The following is a 16,759-nucleotide window of genomic DNA, read 5'->3' as shown; positions in this document are numbered from 1 at the left end:
TCAACATTACTTATGAGTAAATAGATCTCAAAAGAAGAATGAATACAAATGAGTCTTGCATAGAACTAGACTGTATTTCGTTTCTACAATAATCCTAACATTTTCTGGGTGCCCTATTTTCATGATGCTTTTGATACTGCCATTATCAAAAGTGGAAATAAATTGATAACAGAGGCACTGGAGTGGATCTCTGGAGAGAACCAAGATGAAATGGATGAGTCTGTTTCAGGTAAAGCTGGACATGAGAGAAGATTATCTTACATATTTCTGGATAAAGCTTCAATTATTGACAGTTATAAGTTATTTCTAAGGGATATTTTAAGCAAGAAAGTGGATGACATTGCCCTTGCACCTGCTATACATGCTCCTTTTCAAGATTTACCTGCAAGATTGTGCATGGAAGACAGAAGTGGGGTAGAGGCTGGAAATAGGAAAGGCAGTGAGGGAGGCTTCCTGGAAGCATGAAGTTGATTACTTGTGATTTGAGCCTGTAGAGATAAGTTGCATGGGAATGAAAAGTAAAGGGTGGAAGCAAGGAGGAGTTCAACAGAAAGGAAAAGCAAATAGCAGCTTGGAAAATAGAATTTCTTCCAGGGCGAAGTGCTCAGCCCATTGCATTGGAGACAAAGCTAATTTTACTTACTGCTCTGGAGTCTGTGAGGGGCGGCCGGACATGAAGCTGCGGCATTCCTCAGGTGCGGCAGTCACCTGGCCTTTATCCACCACGCTTCCCGCCTCTGACCTGTGCAAATGGTGCATTCCACCAATCACAGCAGAGCAGGACACCACTTCTCATAATTCATAGACTTCATAAAGCAAAACACTGTTACAGACACCCTAAATGGACTGCACACCCCCTATATCATCATGAGTCTATGTTGCTATGGAATTTATGTCCTACCATTTAACTTATGACCTAGCTGCATTATTGCCTAAGAACACTACAATAGCATCATTGCACACACAGGCAGTAACTGCTGGCAGGGTGTTAGATTGAGGCATCTCTTTTAATCTTCATAGGTGACATTTCTTATAGAATAGGCATACAATAAACTCTGCTTCTTCTTGTTGTTTAGTCACTAAGTCATGTCCAACTCTTTGTGACCCCATGGACTATAGCCTGCCAGGCTCCTCTGTCCATGGAATTTCCGAGGCAAGAATACTGGAATTGGTTGCCATTTCCTTTTCCGGGGGAACTTCCTGACCCAGGAAGTGAGCCCACGTTGCCTGCATTGGCAGGCAGAATCTTTACTACTAAGCCACCTGCAAAGCCCTTAAATTCATGTTTACTAGAATAAAACATAATTGGACATGTCTCAGCTGTTTATCTTTTCACTATGTTTAAAATATTACTTACTAAACAGAATGATGTGGTATCAGTAATTGCTTTTTCTTTCTGGACAAAAAATATAAGTTATTCCTATTGAAGGGACTAAAACATGGATAACATTTCACCATATAAGTAAGAGCTATGAAGTAAGGTTCCAGTGGATGAAAGCTCGGGATCAACTGAGCTCTGATGCATACAGAGGCAGCATTTGTTTGACAGGAAACTCATCCGCTTTCTAAGCTGCAGCTGGGGCACTGCCAGTGGTATCACTCATACAGGACAGTCCTTCATCCCTGCCCTGGAATTTCACATCATGAAACAATACAACAGGACATTATATTCTACAGACTGGGCAAACCCTCATATTCAGAGAGCTCAAGCTTCCAACCTTTTTCCTCTTCCAGGCTTAGATTCCGGTTCATTTTCCTCCACCTTTTTCCCTGGTGCCAACTTCTCAGCACTGTCAAGCAAAGCGCTGAGGGCCACTCTCCTGAAGACATTCCCATGGGCCTCCTTGATAAACTGGACCAGCTGACGGATGTCACAATACAGCCCCTATTTGGAGGCCAGAAGGAAAGTGTGGGAAAAGAAAGATAGTTGTGTCTTTGAAGAATATTCATAGGAAGAGGGGTGGAAGGGAATTCCTTGGACTTAGATGAGCCTTGGGATCATAAAAGGAAGACAAATTACTACAGTGCAACTAATGGTATCCCGTCCCTCCACTGTTCCTATGGTAACATTACCAAAAACCTTGCCTGTCATTCTCAGTATGAAAAAGGATGGTCACCACGCTACATATTTAGAAAGTTGGCTGTGATATTAGAAAGACATCGGTTTACACTTTCGTAACAACTGAATCTCCAAACTTTTAATTATGTCTCTTGGGACTACTCTTAGATGCCTGCAAAAATAAGGGAATCAGAATTTTGTCTAGATTACAGATTTCATTTGCTGTTCAACTTCTCCAAATTTTCAGCATCACTGTGATAAATTATGCTAAACCTTCTAGACAACTCTAATAGAGCCTTACATTCAAGGATGATACATTTTTCTACATAGTCTTAACAAATAATATGTATGCTGTAGACCATTTGAGCATGAACTTGACTATAGACTTACAAAGACACAAGGCTATTAAAACCAACGTATTAGTGATTCAACATTTAATGCGGGACTTTTTTTTTTTTTTTAAGGTATTAAGCTTTGCATTCAGCATTTCCCCATCTGTCTTCTCTAAGAAGGTAGTTAGTATATTCTTCTTAGGAAAGGTTCATAACAAAGAAGAACACAGAAGCCTATAAAACACCTTAGAGCTTTGGGCTTCAAAATCTAAGACCACTGGGACAGTTATGCCCACAATCTTTAGAAAAGCAGAAGGAAGGGCCACTGAGGAAAACATAAGGTATCCTTTTGGTCCTGTGAGAAGACGGCCTTATGCTTTCACTCTGCAATGTGGTAGCTCCTCCATGGAAGGCAAGACTCCAAAAAGCAAGGGTTCCACATTCACCAGAGTGCCCATCCCTTAGCAGCAGAGAGCACCATGTGAGCTAACAGAAATAACTGATGTTTGAAGCCCATGGAGCCTCACCACAATCCCTGGGTCCTGCCTAAGACTTGAGAATATTTGCCCTACTCTCTGAAGTTGGGAGACCCAAGAATGACTGAGGTTCAACTTCTAGCCATTCTGGTGGAATGGAGGTTCAAAGCCAAATTTAAATTGATTTAAATAAAATTAAGAAATGTAATATTTCTTCTATACATGTGCATGCCGGGTAAGACTTATAAGCGCTCACATATACTATAATCCACTTGTCAAATTACTTCTTGCCATGACCAAACTGAACACCTGGATGGTATGCAAGTTATTCTCAACCTCCGAAAACCTTGTTGAGAGGCTTGACAATCAGCAAAATCAATTCCTTTTCATTCAGGGTTTTGTTCTGTTTATCTCAAGTGAATACACAGTTTCAATGATTTAGAATAACTTAAAACTATTTCTCTGATTTAAGTAGATTAGCAGATAGTGGCCATATATGTCAATGAGCTGATTTCTGCATAGGAGTCAGTACAGCTAACAGATTAGTAAGATACAGAAATGCTTCTTTACTGCTCTGAGAGACCTGAATTCATTTAGTGATATCAGATGTGTCAGTCTTCATCTATATTTTACTATCCCAAACCACAATCTTCTTGGCAGCAATAAATACTAATCTTTTAAAACCTGGCACTCTCTACTTGTGGCCTTGGTGATTTAATTAACACAGTCTTTTGTGAAGTGTAGCTAAAAGATTAGTGTTCGATAAAAAAAGACAAAACCCATTTCAGCAGCATATCTGAATTAGTTATAAAGTAAATGTGGTTTCAAACAAAAGCTCAGTATAACACTCTTTAGTATTTCACAAGCCAACACACTGGGCTCTAGTACCTTCTTTCTGAAGGGCTCAAAATACCTGGCAACTATTTCACCAACTACCACAGAACCTCTGAGATGGAAGAGCTAAGCCTATTTGCAGCTATGATGACAAGTGACAGGGAGGAGAAAGGTATTGCTGGGTTTCTACTGTGAGTTGCTGGTGACACTGGGAAAATACATAGATATTTTAACTTTATAGTTTTAGATTTCAACTTCTCTTTCTCAAGGTCATGGCATAAGACTGAGAACTCCTGTGCGAGGAAAAGGTATCTCACCAGATTCTCAGGGCTGTGTAGTTCATGAGTAGTTGAAGCACAGCGTGTGATGAGGGATTTAAACATTGCGCTGACGACAATGCCTTCCACATTTTGGGCTGTGGATTTGTTGTCCACCGTGGTGAAGTTATTTCCGAACCCAGCCTTGTCTGGAATGCAAAGGCACCAATTAAAGGCAGTGTTTCCTTTCAGATACAATGTTTAAAGAAGTAATGAAATACTTGGCATCCAGGAGTTAGTGAAGGGCTACACAAAGTATTGGCAACCCACTTCAGTATTCTTGTCTGAATATTTCATGGACAGAGGAGCCTGGTGGACTGCAGTCCACGGGGTTGCAAAGAGTCAGACATAACCAAGCAACTGAGCATGCACACACAAAAAATACAGAACCAGAGGATCGAAGACACTCCAGATTTGATCATCTCTGTGAGGGAGGACTTAGAGATAATAGCTCATAATCTCCTTCAGGGCTATTACTATGGCATATCCCATCACTTAGTGGATGTTTTTGTCAATAAATCTTAGCAACAAAAAGAGGACAACTGTTGACCCTAAGAAAAATTTTTAAACCTAAGTAGTGTTTAGATAGACAATAATTTTTTTAAAAAGATTATTTCCTAAGTGGTCCTTCAATGGAGACAGCCTTGATTTGCCTTTTTTGGTGGTGATGAATGCTGGTTTCCCAGCGGAAATTGTTCAGTCTGTGAGAAGGGGAGTGAGGTAGGGCCAACTAGGTGAGTGGGCAGTGGAGGGGAGAGATGAGACAGGGCCCTGGAGGGGAATTAACACCAGCCCCAGAAACCAAAAATGAGACTGAGTTCTGGACAAAAGCTATACAAGACTTCTAGTAGCTTCTTGCTTCCAGAGACTCCACAGGCATATAAATTGGAAAAATCTACAACCTCTCCTGGAGCCACCTCCTAACTCATTCACACATGAAATGCCAGTGATCTGAGGCCATTACCCACTGTGGCACTTTATGCCAGTATTTCCCATTTCCATGGACACTTCAGGTGTTCTGTGGACTTGCCAGAGTATTGCAAGCTTGCAAACCACCCATGGACTGTAGGGGTCAGTTACCTGCAGCTTCAAGACAGATTAGACAGGAATGTGTGCATCTGCTGGATGATTCACTATGAGCCACTTAACCTTCTCAAGAATCTCAGTGGGAATCCAATACTTTAAAGTGTTGATTACATACTTTACGACTAACCTCTCACTGTCTGTATCAAAGGGCCGTGGGTTATCTTTAGACTTTACATTACAGAAAGAAATGTCTTAGTCTGATCTTATAATTTCTATCTCAAATAGGTTTAAAAAGAGAAAAAAATGCAATCAAGAATTTCTCTTGGTAGAATCTCAACTCCAATTCTTACATCATTGTTTTTCAGATTTGTTATGTGCTTGGATTAAAGCAACTTCAATAACATAGATTATTTCAGGGAATCTATAGGGGAACAATATTTCCCTTTAATGTGAAAACCAAACAATAAAGCCTTGGTACAAACAGAAAAACTTTCTAAATCCATCAAATACAGCTCCACTGTAATCTAATCAACCACTATCCCATTAATACTATATAAACCATAAAAACCTATACTAAAAAGATGTTTCTTCCCAGGCTTTAAATTAAAATGTGTATTTTGCTCAACTCAGGCTTCATGCATCACCTTCATTTCATTACTGAATTTGTATTCAAGTGGTATTGAAAGTGTTCATTTATTGTGGATGCCATTTGTGTTCATTGGTCTATCCCTGTAATATAGGGCTCTATGATGGAGTTTTCGTAAAACCATAAAGCTATAGTTTATGGGCCTATCTGTAGATCCCTTTTCCGTTTTTGTTTGTTTGTTTTTAATTCAGGGTACATGTATATCGAAGTTACATTACTACTATGCTTACTGCAGTCATTTTTTCTTTTTCCTATTTTATGTTGTGAAAAAATCACCAAGCATGTAAAAGGTGCTCACTTCCTTTTGTTGAACTAATGAAAATATTCTTTTGTTCCTCGATCCTTGCCTCAGCTGTCATACAACAAAGTCTCCTGAGACAGAGGCGTGCTGTGAGCATCGTGTGAGGATGGTGGCACTACAGGTGAGGATGTCATAGCTTTACCGAGTTGAGTTCCCATTTGCTGAGAGTTAAGCTGTCCTCAAAAAGCCTCCAAAATGTATCATCAGAGATGATGGGCAAGCTTCTCTCATTTATATTTTACCACACACAGGACTCACACATGCATGCGCACACACACACACAGAACATATATCTTTTCCTCTCCATTCTATTACCACAGATTTAGGGTGTCTCAGAAACACTACCTGCTTCACCTGGCAGCGATTTCTCCCAGAACTCGGCCCAGCTTTACTTACTGTCAGTGACCGGCTCCATACAAAATCCTAGCAAAGCATGCAAGAAGTCCACTACGTTATTGAGAGAGTCCTTGTTCACATAATCCCTCATGGTTTGTCGGAACTGCATCTTATCTAGCTTGTATAACTTAGTGAGGCAGTTCTGGGCCTGCAAGGAAGGAAGAAAAGTGAAGAAGTCACAGGTACCAGCTTACGCTGGGGACACCACTGGTCTCAGACAGAAGCCTTCAGAAGGCAAAGGTCCCCATGCATCCCTTCTGGTTGGTAATTTGCCAGCTCTGCCAGCCCCTCGCGTCTGAGACTGAGACGAGCAGAGGCAGGCTGGGGAGATGACTTTGAGAAGGGCTTCTCCTCAGGAAAAACCCCAAACTAAAGGCTAATGCTGCCCCAGGAATAGCTCAGTATTTTTGCCAAGATCAAGATTTTAAGAAATCAATGAAAAAAAGTGTAAAATTGACGTAGGTGATAAGATTGGTAATCAATTAGAAACTTCAGAGGCTTTACACAGGGAGAAGAAGCCAACCTCCCCCACACTCAGCTATTTTGAATTTAAATCAATTTAATAGAGGGCATGAGGCTTCCCAAGTGGCACTGTGGTACAGAGTCTGCGTGCCCATGCAGGACACATAGAGACACAGTTTCGATCCCTGGGTCCGGAAGAGGGCATGGCAACCCACTCTAGTATTTTTGCCTGGAGAATCCCATGGGCAGAGGAGGCTGGTGGGCTACAGCCCAAATGGTCATAAAGAGTCAGACACGACTGAAGTGACTTAAAACAATGGATGGCATGAGGGGGCTCTAGGAAGTGTTTATCCAGAGTTCTCTTATATGGTCAGGAGGGAAAGACCCTTGAGACATGAAAGAGACATAAAATAAAGCAAGCTTAGTTTGTTTATCTATGTGTCTGCTTTTGAATATGGAAGTTTGGTATTTAAATAGAAGTTGGCTTTAAGGATACGAAAACCAATTGACCGTGCATTAGGCCCTGCTACACAAAAAATGTATTTATTATGATCCAGCAAACAATTTTGTCATCTAGCAAAGGAAAAGGGAGTAATTCGCACCATCAGAACAAACAAAGTCACAATCATTGGCTGGAGAAGGTCACAGACAGGACACACCAATGCTATCTGGGACCCTCAGGGGGCCCCCAGTCCCCTCCTACCTTTGAGAGAAAAATCACATTTGTGCAGTGCTTTGCTGTTTAAAATATGGATTGTAAATGCATAACATTTGACTTGCACACTTCTCTGTGACTTGAAGAGCTCCCCTGTGTTCCAGAGGAGGAGACCGTGACTCAGAGAAATCAAGGACTTTGTCTAAGCTGATGCATCATGTTTCACAGCGGAGCCAAAATGAGAAGCCAGGGTCTTGCCTCCTCAGGGTGGTTATACTTCTCATAAAACATTGGTAGTAGCCTCATGACTAGTTTAGATAGTGACTGTTGGAGAAAATGTATTTAGATACCACCCATTACCAAAAGGAAGTGGAATGACATAACAGAATAGTTGATATCTTGTATAAGGCAAGATCATCTTAAAAAAGAATGTCCTTACCAATGCAAAGAAATGGGAAAATGATACTGTGAAATGAAACTGTGGAAAATTCTGAAAGAGATGGGAACACCAGACCACCTGACCTGCCTCCTGAGAAATCTGTATGCAGGTCAGGAAGCAACAGTTAGAACTGGACATAGAACAGACTGGTTCCAAATAGGGAAAGGAGTACGTCAAAGCTGTATATTGTTACCCTGCTTATTTAACTTATACACAGAGTACATCAAGAGAAATGCTGGGCTGAATGAAGCACAAACTGGAATTAAGATTGCTGGAAGAAATATCAATAACCTCAGATATGCAAATGATATCACCCTTATACCAGAAAGCAAAGAAGAACTAAAGACCCGCTTGATGAAAGTGAAAGAGAAGAGTGAAAAAGTTGTCTTAAAACTCAACATTCGGAAAACTAAGATCATGTCACCCGGTCCCATCAGTTCATGGCAAATGGATGGGGAAACAATGGAAACAGCGGCTGACTTTATTTTGGGGGGGGCTCCAAAATCACTGCAGATGGTGACTGCAGCCATGAAATTAAAAGACACTTGCTTCTTGGAAGAAAAGCTATGGCCAACCTAGACAGCATATTAAAAAGCAGAAACATTACTTTGCCAACAAAGGTCCATCTAGTCAAAGCTATGGTTTTTCCAATAGTCACGTATGGATGTGAGAGTTGGACTATAGAGAAAGCTGAGTGCTGAAGAATTGATGCTTTTGAACTGTGGTATTGGAGGAGACTGTTGAGAGTCCCTTGGACAGCAAGGAGATTGAACCAGTCCATCCTAAAGGAGATCAGTCCTGAATATTCATTGGAAGGACTGATGCTGAAGCTGAAACTCCAATATCACCTGATGTGAAGAACTGACTCATTTGAAAAGACCCTGGTGCTGGGAAAGATTGAAGGCAGGAGAAGAAGGGGATGACAGAGGATGAGATGGTTGGATGGCATCACTGACTCAGTGGACATGAGTTTAAGTAAACTCTGGGAGTTGGTGATGGACAGGGAGGCCTGTCATGCTGTCATCCATGGGGTCACAAAGAGGTGGACACAACTGATCAACTGAACTGAACTGAACTGAGTTGAGGGAGAAAATCTACAATCAAGAAAAAACAGTTGGCTTAGTGAAGATAACCTTAATGGAGAATTTGGACAACCAGGCAGAAGCAAGGACAGCAATTTGTGAGAATTGGGGCCTTAATGGTGGGTCAGAGGATAATTTAAGTTATATCACCATTTTGACAAATCAAGGCCCAGAGAAAAGTTCTTAGAACTCTGGAGAGGAAAGATTATAAAAGGTTGAAACTTGTAATTAGCAATGGCTTCTTGTTGTGACCTTGCCATCTATATCACAAAGTCAGGAGGATTTTTTTTTTCCTTTCATTTTTCCTTTACTAGGTTGAGAAATTGGGTGTTTTTATTCCAGAGGCTACTGGTTGATCAAACCAGTCAATCCTAAAGGAAATCAGTCCTGAATATTCATTGAAAGGACTGATGCTGAAGCTCCAATACTTTGGCCACCTGATGGGAAGAACTGACTCATTGGAAAAGACCCTGATGCTGGGAAAGATTGAAGGCAGGAGGAGAAGGGGACAAAAAAGGATGACATGGTTGGATGGCATCACTGACTCAATGGACATGAGTTTGAGCAAGTTCTGGGAGTTGGTGATGGAGAGGGAAGCCTGGCATGCTGCAGTCCATGGAGTCTCAAAGAGTTGGACATGACTGAGCGACTGAACTGAACTGAATTCTAGAGAGGCTACTGGTTTCTAGATTTCAAGCAATTTTTTTTTCTTATAAAATTAATGCTGTTTGCTATAAAATGAAGTTTTAAAGTACTTCTCTATAAAATACACCAAAAAAGGCATAGTTTCAAATCTCTTCTTTAGAGGCTATTACAATGTCTGAATGAGTTCAACTGAAAGTCTCAGGAAGAATCAGAATATCAAACTATAAATATTTTGATTCTGAATGAATATTCTAAACTTCTCCAAGAGATATAAAGAGTGAATTCCCTTTCAATAATTTGGGACTACAAGCTAATGATTAAACTATTCTAAGAAACACCCTGGAATTACTAGGTACTTTGATGAATACCATTGTGATAATAATTGGTCTATTAAAAAAATAAAAGTATAGTGGACTTGATCTGGTAGAGGTAAGAAATATTCTTATGCATTTAAAGCTAAGTAACTTCTGAAAATCCAATGCCAGATAAATCTGGAAATATTTAGCTTCTTGAATTAGACATTCCCAGGGGAGATTTCTCAAATTTCTATCTCATGGACTATGTGTTTACTAAGCATGGATAAGTAAATATAATCCCAATAATGAGTATAAAACTGGGCTACAAGAAAATGGAGGCACTGCCATATAAGTCAACAAAGTTTAGAAGGCAAGTAGAAAACTGGATATCCTGATAGGAAACACTCAGTACTCTTGAGAGAAGAAAACATGGTGACTACGCAGCAACAATAATCTCACAAGTGGCTTCTGATCCAACTAGCCCTATCCTTCTCCACGTGTAGAAAGACAGGTCCTGATATCAGAACCAGTTTATAACTCCAACTACAGCATGACGCTTCTTTTTATATTTTGGTATTTCATTTCATAGAATTAGATTTCTGCATGAGATGTGATGCAATTTTAGCCCTGAAGGCATTTATTCATACTGTGATAGAATAAAAATCAAAGACCCAAAATCATAAACATATATGCAATGATGGGGGCAATGTCAGCTTCTACTGCATTATTATTTATTATTTTGATTTCTTAAAATTTGGGGCCCCAAAATCTAGATCTTGGTCAAAGTTTTCAAGTTTCAGAATTTAGAGAAAGTAATTATTATGAATAACCCCCCACATACAAATAATAAACTAATATGACACAATAGAATAGAAAAAAAAGAGAATAATACATAAATGGGTAGGTAGGTAGATGACCGATTAAAAAAGAAAGCCAGCATGCTGATACTGTGTGAACATTTCATGACAAAACCTAATACCAAAGAAAAATGGCTGGCATTGGATTTTGACATGACCCTAAAACTCTGCTAAGATATGCCAAAGGGTTTCCTAGACTCAATTTTGCATCAAACCCTTATTTGTCATGCTGCGATTCATGGGGTCACAAAGAGTTGGACACGACTGAGCGACTGAACTGAACTGAACTGATTTTCTTATTATTTCAGTTCCAAATATGTATGAGGCAACTGTTTCAGCTTGAACTTGTTGTAGAGGTGGGTTATTGCTCAAGTCTGAAGGGAAAAGTAGTCATCAGCAGAGGCAAGTGAAAATGAGCTAGAGTTATATTTCCATGTTCCATTACAAGAATTATGTTTTGCAAACCTCAGGGCAGAGTTTCAAGTTTCACACAGTTCAAAGGGATGTGATCATAAATATTGGGTTGGCCAAAAAAGTTCATTTGAATTTTCCTTAAGGTGTTATGAAAAAATCCGAAGGAAATTTCTGGCCAACCCAATATTTAGCAGTCAAGGTTCATTGTCAAACAAAGCAGCCAGAAAATGGTTACTTTTGTAGTCCTGTTTTGTCCCAATAAGGGCCATTTTCCATATCTAAAAACAACAAACTCCATCTGAAAGGTGGATCCCTTTTTCTAGTACAAAATATGCTTCCATAGTACCCAGGCAGGTGATTAAAAAGTCATTTGTCACAGACCATCAGAAGTTTGCTAAATATATTCATTTTTGCAATGTTCTTTCAAACTATAATTCACATGTTCCAATTATACATCCTTTTACCAACTGGGAGTTGGCCTGCCCTAGGCAGGAGGCAAAAGTTATTTTCCCAATTAAACTTTCCTAAGCCTGGGTTTTAGATGTTTTGAGATTATCTTGTGGGAATTCTCCCACCTTATGACAGCATTAATTACCCTCACAAAACAAACTATTTTTTCAGGGAACACTGACCCTCATTGTCAAAGGACTCATTCCTAATTTGAAAGGAGGGAAGACGAAGAGGAAATGGAATCTACTTTAATTCTCTTACATTCTCCCGGAATACCTGGTGTCTCAGACGATCTCCAGAGAGCCCTCGATGTCCTTCTCCACAACCATAGGCACATCCCAGGGATTTCACGATTTTGATGAGCATGGTTAGAGCAAGCCTATGGTTGCTTACAGGTGTACTTTCATCCTAGCATCCAGAATAAGAGAGAAAGAGGATTCTGTTTATTTAGTTACTTAGTTTCTTTTGCTACTGAAACTCTATTATATTATTAAACCAAGTATATATGTTTTATAGTGAGCCCCTGAAGTTTGGGAAATAAAATTGTCAAGGGCTCAACAGGCAGGCTAACTTTTAGAAAATCTAGAATGTGATTTACAAGAAAGAAAAATATTTATGCATTTTGAATACCCTGTAGTGCTACAGGATATGGATGTAGAAGACGTGCTTTCATACGCTGGACAGGTGATCAGAATGACTGTCTAGAGAGGGACAGTGTGGACTATCAATGATAAAGGCAAACAGCTTTTTCCAGAAGGTACCTTTACCAGCAGTGTTCCGATAGTATCACTAGGCAAGGATTTTTGCTAAATTTCTGGAACTGCTCAAAGTCTGAAACTTTGAAATCATGAGGCATTTTCTGGCATTTTTGAAGGATTTTTCTAATTTTTTTTTTTTTTGCTTTTGCTGTATTATAATACTCATGTATAAACAAAGGGAGAATAAAAAAATTTTTTGTAAATATTCAGCATGGGTTCTTCATTTGAGGTTAAATAGGAAGTCCCCCTGAGATGAACTGTTATTATCCTCTCTTTTCACTCATGTGATCCTTGCTCTAAGTGGAGAACATAGCTTCCAGAAAACTCTTGAATTGTTTCCAAAGAAGCATAAGGAAGCTGTTGCTAAGGAATGATGCAGATCTGCACCATAACCTTCAGGAAGCGCCAACCTTCCTCGGTCCTTCTAGTGACTCTGCTGTCAGCACAGCCACCTGAGACGTTAGATAAATGAACGAATCTCTTTGTGTTTTAGTGTTCCCACCTGTGAACTGAGGATCTTAATAGCTTTCCCTTCCTATTTCATCAGTTTACTGTGCCAAATATAAAATAATGAATAAGCCTTGATCTGTAAATTGTGAAGGGCTTTTCCACAGTCATATGCTCACGGTTGACACACAAACTTTGGGGCCATCCACATAGAAAGAATACTCAAAAGCAGGGAGGGTGTGTCAGGTATGAGAGTTATCTAGACATCATGTGCTGTTCACTATGGGATGAGACACTCTCTCTGCTCCCCTAATGTTATGTAACTGGGTCATTTTTTTTTTCTAACCAATGCCTCAGGTAGTGGCTGTGACGCCCAGAATCGTTCCCCTTCAGAACTGAACAGTCATTCTCTGAGCTGCTGGAAGTATTCAGTTCCATTCAGTCGCTCAGTCGTGTCCGACTCTTTCCCACCCCATGAACCGCAGCACGCCAGGCCTCCCTGTCCATCAGCAACTCCCGGAGTTTACCCAAACCCATGTCCATTGAGTCGGTGACGCCATCCAGCCATCTCATCCTCTGTTGTCCCCTTCTTCTCCTGCCATGAATCAAGGCTGGAAGTATTGATGGCTGACAACTCTCAGGTGAGTTCCTCTTTAGGCACTGCCCTTAGCTAAAGAGATCTGCCTTGACCCACATTATGCTCTCTCCTGGAAGCAGGCCGCCTCCAGTGACTGGCCAAGGGCGTAAAGAGGGTTAGGAGGGAGGTCATGGAATGAGGCAGGCTCCCTTACTTCACCCAGGGACTACTTTGAAGAACCATCCCAACTCTGATGCTCCCTGTGTGAGGGGCTGAAGTCTGTGTTACAACTACATTGCAATTCAGCTTCTCTCTTGGCTCCATCCCACTTCTTTTACATTTCACAGATGTCGATCCTGAGTGGACACCCCAACAAACCTCCTGCACGCATCTCTTTGTCCGAGTCTGTTTCTTGGGAACTCTGCAGCTTATAGATGCTTGCAAATGGAAGACGCAAACATACATACATAGAACACACATATATTTATTTATTTATAGGTACATATATTCCACCAGTGGCTTCCCTGGGTGGTTCAGAGGGTAAAGAAACTACCTGTCAATGCAGGTGACTCAGGTTCAATCCCTGGGTCAGGAAGATTCCCAGGAAAAGGGAATAGCAACCCACTCCAGTACTCTTGCCTGGAGAATCCCATGGACAGAGGAGCCTGGCGGGCTACAGTCCATGGGGTCGCAAAAAGTCCGACATGACTGAGCCAACTAATACTTTCACTTTCCTACACCAATTCAGAAATGTTTTAAGTTTAAATTAAAATCTTAGCTCCATAACCTTGGGCAAGCTACTTAACATCCTATGCCTCACAAAAGGGGAATCATAAAATATCCGTCTCACAGAGTTTGTGAGGCAAAGCAAGTAAGGTGCATAATAATAGCAAAACCAGTGTTAATGATTATTTCTAGGTGTGCTGTGCCTAGTCACTTAGTTGTGTCCAACTCTTTGCAACTCCGTGGACTATAGCCCATGGACTATAGCCCACCAGGCTTCTCTGTCCAGGGGATTCTCCAGGCAAGAATACTGGGGTAGGTTGCCATGCCCTCCCTCCAGGGGATCTTCCCAACCCAGGGATCAAATCCGGGACTCCCTCATTGCAGGTGGATTCTTTACAAGCTGAGCTACCAAGGAAGCCCATTTCTAGGTGTGAGGCACTGCTATCCTTTGGGGCAACTTTGTGCAAATTAGAAAAGGCACTGTTCTGGGAGGATGAATTAGAAGTGAGTAGTAGGCACCTTCTACTAAAAGGTGCCTCTTCTTAGAAGCAGCCTTTACTGGCCCTGATGTCAGTCCTGCCTGGCCTCCTTAGCAGAGAGCTCTTGTGGAGTACACAGCCTGTGTGGCCACAGGCAGTCGTGCCTCAGAAAAGGTCACCCTGGGAAAGAGCTGATTTGGAAGACTGACTTATGAACATTTTAAAACTATTAAATATTTCTTTAAAAAAATTCCTAGCTCCCAAAGCTTTTTGTAAAAATCTATTTGTATTTCTTTGGATCTTCAGATGTCCTTGGGATTTCAGCTCCTCCAGAAGGAGACATTCAGAAAGACGTAGCATGTTATAGGCAGAAATCAGGACACATATTAAATAACATTTCAAGTTCTCAGTACGTGTTTGCGGCAGATATAGAAATAGAAATCAGATCTTCTTTTCTGAATTCATCAATTCGCCCATGCTTCTGGTATTACTAGGTTGCAAAATTAGATAAACTCCCAATTCCACTGAAAATAACAGATGGATTGGAGGCAGAGCAGACCTGTGTGAATCACAAGTACAATGCACTTGACCTACGTTCAGGTACAATTTTATAAATTCTCTGCATTACAAAGAATATTATTTTGCAGGACTAATTATAGAACATATGCATCTTTTGTGGTTGTTTTGGAGAACACATAATCTGACTTTGTAAAATCCCATCCTAATCAAAAGTAACTGGTCAAAGTAACATTTATATTATCAAGTTTCTAGTGTTTATAATATCTATATATTACATATAATATCTACATTACATATAACAGATTTATATTTATATAATAGATTAATAATATCTAGATTACATATAATATCTAGATAGGCAAGACATTTGTAGCTCTTTAATAAAAACTTAGATGTGAATATTAGTTGGGTGTAATTTTAGAACTAAAACAAAACCCAAACAGAAACAAAATACTAATAATAAACTTCATAAATCCTCAATAAACATAACAAGGGATGGAACCTATATCTCATGTCTCCTGCATTGGCAGGCCAGTTCTTCACCACTAGCACCACCTGGGAAGCCTCAAACATAACAAAGCCTCATCAATTTAGAAAATATGTAAGTTTTACTGATAAGGGCTTATCAAAATTTGACAACTTTTATTTTTTCTATTTTCCTTTGAATCTTGTGACAAAATGACATAGTTCTATCTATTGTCTCTTTGAGTTGCCACCTAGATTGACAGGTACAACAATTTTAAATTAAGAATCTTACTATTTGCCATGTTTATAAATGTGGTCCTTATACTTTGCATTTGTTTACTAATTCCTACATAACTTTTGACTGAAAAATCCCTTAGATCTTAGGATCCAAGTTCAAATCCCTTGTGATTAATATCATCACTTTGATAATTTTCATCTACAATGAGATCTGAGGACCCTTGAATTGTCCTCAGTGATGTTTTGGAATGGAAACGTCAAGTACCAGAAGATTCTATTAGAATTAGAAGACATATAAATATGCGTGAGGCAGTAGAAGAAATTCTAAAGGAAAAGTCAGGTTCGGGACCTAAGAATATTGGGGCAGGAATTATTGGATGAGAGTCCACAAATATTGGGAAAAATGAGAATAGACCATGAGGAAGGAAACACGATAAATGCAAATTAAACAGGCATGAGGTAGGACTAGAAAGAGAGGAAAGGGGATAAAAAAGAGGAAGGAGCACTGCACACCTTCAGATGTAAAAACCTGATACCCCACAAAAAAACAGTTTATATTTAAGATAATATGTAGGTAGTAGAACTCTGCACCATGAAATCTTATACTTGTAAACACTTGGCCTGATGTATAGATTGTCACCTGTTAGAGATTCAAATCTCTTTTTTGATTTCAATTTCTATTTTCCAACTAAGATCTCAAATAGAAATCAGCATAAATTATATGAATATAGCTGCAGTAATTCTTATTTAAAATTCAAATTAGAAAACTACTGATGCTAAGTGCTGAAATCATAAATCAGGTGTTGTCAAGTCAAAGGAAATTAAATTCAGAAACAATAACTAATGAAAACGATAGACACCTGT

The 16,759-nt window shown here is 39.9% G+C and overlaps 1 protein-coding gene across 1 annotated transcript in view; it reads right to left on the bottom strand.

Moving 5' to 3' along the window:
- The window catches only part of UNC80 (unc-80 homolog, NALCN channel complex subunit), a 221,469-nt gene that overhangs the window by 158,521 nt on the left and 46,189 nt on the right, over nucleotides 1–16,759 (bottom strand). The window contains 5 exon segments of the mRNA XM_070458587.1: nucleotides 644–742; nucleotides 1,719–1,885; nucleotides 4,019–4,167; nucleotides 6,388–6,535; nucleotides 11,949–12,095. Coding sequence (XP_070314688.1) covers nucleotides 644–742; nucleotides 1,719–1,885; nucleotides 4,019–4,167; nucleotides 6,388–6,535; nucleotides 11,949–12,095 — 710 coding nt within the window.

The sequence above is a fragment of the Odocoileus virginianus genome, chromosome 30 (genome assembly GCF_023699985.2).
Source record: "Odocoileus virginianus isolate 20LAN1187 ecotype Illinois chromosome 30, Ovbor_1.2, whole genome shotgun sequence".
In the NCBI taxonomy this organism is placed as follows: Eukaryota; Metazoa; Chordata; class Mammalia; order Artiodactyla; family Cervidae; genus Odocoileus; species Odocoileus virginianus.
This window is presented reverse-complemented; position numbering and strand designations above follow the sequence as displayed.